The sequence below is a fragment of the Lottia gigantea genome, assembly GCF_000327385.1.
Source record: "Lottia gigantea unplaced genomic scaffold LOTGIsca_660, whole genome shotgun sequence".
NCBI lineage: Eukaryota > Metazoa > Mollusca > Gastropoda > Lottiidae > Lottia > Lottia gigantea.
In genome coordinates, this window is record NW_008710246.1 from 5,343 (window position 1) to 12,058 (window position 6,716).

At 33.9% G+C, this 6,716-nt stretch overlaps 2 protein-coding genes across 2 annotated transcripts; one reads left to right on the forward strand and one right to left on the reverse strand.

The window, feature by feature from the left end:
- Positions 1 to 551: 551 nt before the first annotated feature.
- Positions 552 to 2,174, reverse strand: LOTGIDRAFT_176030 (hypothetical protein; the record flags this gene model as incomplete). The annotated part of the gene is made up of 4 exons (XM_009064932.1): positions 552 to 775; positions 1,110 to 1,207; positions 1,498 to 1,600; positions 2,150 to 2,174. 4 exons carry the CDS (start codon positions 2,172 to 2,174, stop codon positions 552 to 554), a joined length of 450 nt encoding a protein of 149 aa, XP_009063180.1.
- A 930-nt stretch (positions 2,175 to 3,104) lies between these two features.
- Positions 3,105 to 6,068, forward strand: LOTGIDRAFT_176031 (hypothetical protein; the record flags this gene model as incomplete). The annotated part of the gene is made up of 2 exons (XM_009064933.1): positions 3,105 to 4,971; positions 6,019 to 6,068. 2 exons carry the CDS (start codon positions 3,105 to 3,107, stop codon positions 6,066 to 6,068), a joined length of 1,917 nt encoding a protein of 638 aa, XP_009063181.1.
- Between the last annotated feature and the right edge of the window lie 648 nt (positions 6,069 to 6,716).

Consider the following 6,716-nt stretch of genomic DNA (forward strand, 5'->3'; position numbering starts at 1 on the left):
AAACTAAAATGAATTGACACACAGTTTACAACGACGAAACTCTATTCAGGAATCCTAGTATTTTTCTAATTCAGATATAGATACATCCACACGATTTTCTGAATGACTACATCTTTCCATGTCGACCCCTATTCACTCAGCCGAATTAAAATTAAACGAAACTTTCGTTCTGTTTTTTTTTTAATAGCTTTTATTTATAATGTAGCCACTTCAGGTAGGGTCTTGATAAACACTGTCACAGCGCTGGAGAGATAAGAAATTTGATTTGTTAAAGCAGACGTTACCAAGTTAGGTCAAAAGGAACATTTAAGAGGGCTGTCGTTAGACCCTAACTGAAGTGGCTATACTAAAATAAAAGCTAAATAAACGGAACGAAAGTTTGGTACGAAATGAATACGATATGATTTTGCTACCTTTGCTCCTTATGGCAGCTTAATTTCACATAACTTGTTTTTAGTAAAATTTTGTCTTGAAAGAAATCTGATATCATTTTGCCATCAAAGCTCCTTGTGGCAGGTTTATTGCACTATTATGTTTAAACTTATTTTATCTTAGATTACAACTTTATCTAGATAGAGAGAAAAGCTAATACATACTGCTGCATCAACATTAGCTGGGGATTCATCATTAGGATCAGCTAACATAGAAATAACACTGAGTAATATCGTCTCTACTGTATGAACTGGTAGCCAACGCTCGGAAGCTTTCTCATAACCATATTTATCATCTCCTGGTTCATGTAATATTGATATACACACACTTCCATCAGGGCCAACTGAAATATACATACAATAACATTGATATACACACACTTTCATCAGGGACAACAGAAATATACATAAAATAACATTGATATACAAGCACTTCTATCAGGGCCAATTGAAATATACATACTATAACATTGATATACACACATTTCCATCAGGGCCAATTGAAATATACATACAATAACATTGATATACACACATTTCCATCAGGGCCAATTGAAATATACATACAATAACATTGATATACACACATTTCCATCAGGGCCAATTGAAATATACATACAATAACATTGATATACACACATTTCCATTTCAGGGCCAATTCATAATTAATCTACTCACTATTTGGGTGAAACATTTCTGTGACAAATTTCATTTTTGGAGGTCTGTGTGGATATTCTTTAGGGAAAGTTAATTCAGCTTTAAACACTCCTCCTTCACTGAAATTATCAAAATGTAATATTGTTTCGTCAGGCATCATCAACAAGGCAGGATCATATGACCCATCAACAACACTGAGGCAGTTTACCCAACTTTCTTTATCTACAGCACAGCCTGTAGCACTAAGAGACTCAATTTAATGTCTTATCCAAACAACTAGATGTTTTTTTTTAGGTCAGCCCCTCTGGCGCGCATCACTGTTAGGGGGAAACTGGGTTGAAAAATCTGAAGATACCTCAACCAATGCTGGGATTTGGACTATCTACAAGAGGCAGAAGAAACTACTTACTAAATTGTGTCACCAGGTCCTAAAATTACAACCTCCCATTTATATAAATCATCATCATCAATCAGACCAGCAGAGAAACCTTCTACAGGATGTTTATTTAATTCTACAAATAACAATTATTACAATACAAACAAACTAACTTTGGTTCTGTCATTCAGTAATGCTCATCAAGCCTTATTCATCCAAGGCCATCGGGCTTTCACACGGCGATCAAGATTAGAACCAAGAGACATCATTCTTTTAACGTAACATAAGCAAATGACGCCATGTTACAAAGAACAATTGATGCTCTACTAGACTGTGCTATAGAAAATTTATCTATTTTAATCTCAATTTCCACCAATGTGGAATTTTACAATTTACAATTTCAACCTTATGGATTTTACCCCTGTAGTTTCCTTTCATGTATTTAACAACCGAAATATATGATGATAGATTAAGATAAGCTACTTTTATTTCTTTCATCAACATCAATATACATTTAAAGGGATAGTTGCGCCATGTTTTTGACCAATCAAACCTTAGTCCCAGAAACAGGAATTCTTTTGCTTAGCAAATCAGTAAACGTGTTCACAGATCACCGTCGAAATTTGAGCCTTCAAATCCATGTGAGTCCAGAACTATTCACATGAAAATTACGAGTTGTCTTTACTTGAGACACTGCCATATATGGGCATTTTTCAATAAAAGCGAAAATTCTTGTCCTGAAAAGATTTTGTGAATTTATGTTTAAATAAACAAGTCAATTTTAGTGGGAGAAGTATATTATGTGTCAATGTACAAAATAAAGTAGGAAGCAAAAGCTGTCCATCGTTATCATTGAACAAAATTAAGTTTGAATGGTCGGAATTGCCATATTTTGCATGTCCCTAATACAAGTAAAGGTAAAACAGACTTTGAATTTGATAAAATTTTGGATTCCAAAGTAAACAATATATAATTTCTAATCATAACAACATACTCAAGATTAATTTCCATAAACTAGTTGATCAGTTTATATATAATAATTCATGTAAAATAGCATTTTGTAGTTGTCCCTAAAAATTTGTCAACTACGAAACGATTTTCTTTTTTTGCTGGCAGTCAAGGTGAGTTACATCCCTTGTTTCCTAGGAAGTGTCTTGCTACTTACACTACATCCTTGTAACAAAATGGTAGCATCTTGGAAGTGAGCATAAACCTTTGAAGAAGAATTTCGAAATTTGGTAAGTTAAGATACCAAATATTTTTGTACTTGTCCACTTGGTAACAGTGATTCTGACATACATGCACTTGCTAAAATTTCACAGAATTTTCTGATTTGAAACCTAATTGGTTGCTTTCATCAAAGCATATGAAAAAATTCTGTAAGTTGTGATAGTGGCTGAATTTCCCGCCCTTTTCTGCAAATATGTCCACAACGAAATAGTCAACTGCGAAACGATAGTTGTGATTTCGTTGTTGACAAATTGTTTCGTAGTGGAATTTATTGCAGAAATGTTACTATTATACATAATATATGTAATTTGATATGTATTTCCTTTCAAAATTAAGATCGTATATGACACTAAAAAAATTATTTCGTAAAAGTAGTATGTTTATGTCTTTTCAGGTGCGATAACATAGCCATGCCGCTAACAAACGCAGAAAGATTACGAAGATTCAGAGACAAGTTAAAAGCTGATCCTGTAAGATATAACGAACACAAAAAGAAAGAGAGAAAGCGATACCATGATAACAAAGTGGATGGGACAGTTAAACTTATTAATGAGAAAACAGAAAGGGCACAGAGACAACAAAGAAAAAAATGGAGAGGATACAAAAGAACTCAAAGACAAAAATTAAAAGATGTTGAGCAACAGTTAACACCACCTATCTCGCCTGTTGGTGATGGCCCGCCTGATGCACAATTCGTGTTTCCTTCATGTTCCCGTCAAAAAATTCAATCTAATAAGAAGAGAAACCGAGAGAAAGCTAAAGTATATAGAGATAATCGAATACTAGAGAAGAAACTTGAAAATGCAAGTAGAACCATAGAGAGACTAAAAAAGAGATTGGCGCGTTCAACAAATAAAGTAAATTCTCCACGAAGTAAGACAAGAAAATTGCTAAGACATTTTGGACATAATAATAATGTAAGAAGGACACTAACATATCATTATGCGATCTTACAACAAATGAGAGAAAAGTATAAAGAGTCAAAGCAGAAAAGAGTGATTGCTGCAGCAGTCATAGGTAGTGTTACAGCAAAATACAAACTTAAAGACTTTTTAAGAAAGGAATTAGGCATGCGTTGCAAACAGGGAAAGCCCAAGAAAAGATGCACTGTATCTGTCAAACTTAAAAAGGAGGTGCATGATTTCTTTGAACGTGACGACAACTCAAGAATGACAACAGGCATCCGACAAACTGTCACTCGAAATAAAGTAAAGCGTCAGAAGCGATTGATGCAAGATACACTTGCAAATCTGTATTCTAAATACCAATCTGAGAGTAACCAAGTCATCAGCTTCACTACATTTTACAGACTCAAACCATTTTGGGTCAAATATCCTACAGAACAAGACAGACAAACCTGCTTGTGTAAAACATGCGAAAATCTTGGATTCATGATCAAAGAACTGTATAAAAATGATGTCATTACCACTACTTGCATGGATGCCATAGTGGAGGATGTTGTTTGTTCCACACAAGACATTGACTGCATGTATGGGAAGTGTGAAACATGTAAGGAGAAACGAATTATAACAAAGCCCTTTGATCAAAACCTTGTGGTAACTTATAGTGAGTGGGTAACAGAGAAAGAGACAAGAAAACTTCAGAAGAGTGGAGAAATGAAAGATGTAACAGTTACGACAAAGAAAGAAACAGAAACATTTTTAGGATTCTTACTGGATCGTGTCCATGATGAACTATGGCTGAAGTATAGAAGACATTCCTACAATATCAAAAACCAATTCCGCCATTACAAGAAAGTCAGAGAAACTCTTAAATCAACTGAATGCTTTATTCATATTGACTTTGCAGAAAATTTTGTGGGAAAACTTTCAAGTGAAATACAAAGTAAACATTTCGGGGCTTCAAAGACACAGATATCGCTCCACACTGGATACTTTATAACAGGCTCCATGGAAGCAATACAGTCATTTTGTGGTGTATCAGATATCCTGCAGCATGACCCAATCACTGTATGGACATTTCTTCGACCAATATTACAGAAGATCAGAGAGCTTTTTCCTGAAGTAGACACCCTACATTTCTACATTGATGGACCAACAACCCAGTATCGACAAAAGCTGAATTTCTATTTGTTCTGTACAGAAATATATGAACTTGGTTTTGATAAAGCGTATTGGAATTTTCAAGCTGCAGGTCATGGAAAAGGTATTCCCGACGGAATTGGAGCTGTAGTGAAGCGTTCTGCAGATATGAGAGTTCGACATGGTCATGATATAATAAACGCATCAACTTTGATTGAACAAGTTTCAAAGGCAAGTGAAAAGTACAGCTATACCAAATCGATGAAAATATGATCAAACAGATAGAAGAAAAGTTAAAAGATAAATCAGTTAAAACAGTTCCAGGGACAATGAAGATACATCAACTGATAACAGAGAATCCTGGAATGGTGAAACACAGAGAGACAAGCTGTGTATGTGAAAATGACTTTTGTACTGGCCATAACTTGTCTGAGTTTAAGTTTTCTGTTAATCAGGCAAAAGCTTCTGGAACTGCTTCACTTAGTCTGAAAGAAAAGTGTGATGTTCAAACTCCAAAACCGACCTGTGTTGATACTGATGAAACAATTGACAATTATATTAGTGCATATGTTTTAGTTGCATATCAAGGATGTGCATACCCAGGATACGTGGAAAATATTGATAGAGAATCACAGATGTTGTATGTTGAGTGTATGCACAGAATCGGATCGAAAGATGCCAATTGCTTTTCTTGGCCAAAGAAAATGCTGGACAAAAACTGGTATGTGTTTGAAGATATATTGTGTTTGATTAGTCAGCCGAAGGCAATTGAAGGAACAACTCATTATAAAGTAGAGGATAACAAATGGAGAGAAACCATCAACTAACTCCAGAAGAGGACACGTTAAAGGACACCAACTACAGATATATGAACTTAATACGTTTTAGATCCCATATTTTACTTTTCATAGAGTTGAGATAATTCTTGTTACATATTTAGTTTCGATTCAAAACAGCAAGTTATTCTAAATTGTCCACTACGGAACGTTTTAGTCCACCACGAAAAACTGTCTGGTCCACTACGTAACGCAACCTAAAAGTAAAATTTTATCTGATAAACACGTTTTTGTTAATGAGCCTAATTACATATCAATCAACTACCTCTAGTCAACACTCTTTAAAGAATGGAAACCTTATTTTGAAAATTCATCACGAAACATTTGCATTTGAAATGATACAACTTTGTAAATTTGGTATGATTTTAGAATATAAAGCCAAAATGTATTCTTAAAAAGTTACACATCAAATGTAATGTAATGTTTTGATATCCTTTTTGTTTCAGTCAATCCTAAATTAACAGAAAATATAGTATTACATTATTTCAAATATTAATAATCTTAGTTCAGATGTTCGTTTCGTAGTGGAAATTTATTTCTAGTGTACAAATAAATTGTTCATGTTTTAGTTACTTATTGTTTGCATTAAGATTGCATTTTTTGAAATTTGTTAACGTTGATATTGAAAGGTTTGAATGTATTAAAACTTTTAACATATTTCAATGGTTTTATAAATTTATTTTGTCACATAAAAATTACACTTTTATTGAAAAATGCCCATATGTCATTAGGGTGGTAAGGTTAAGTGGTCTTATGAATCTAGTATTGTGATATTTTGATCAATGAGTTCTGTGAGTAAATCAATATCATCTCTATAGCCTACCGTTTGTGAAACTGAATGAAATGATATTTTACAGAGTGTTCTTTTTTTAAATTGTTGTTGTTCAGTAGGCCTATACAGTATAAATTATTTATAACTCCATGGTATAGGTTTATCTACAAAGGGATGTAACTACTATGTATGCCTTTGAATTAAAGACTACTACGCATTTTCAAGCCCTTTTTTTTACAGCAGATACAGAAAGGGATATCCGTATTCATGACAGTTTTACGTGAACCGTGCCATGTCCTCTATCTATATACTCTCTACGGTCTACTGTCTGGGCCTAGTATGCCTAAGCCTAAGAAGAAGAAATATGTTTGC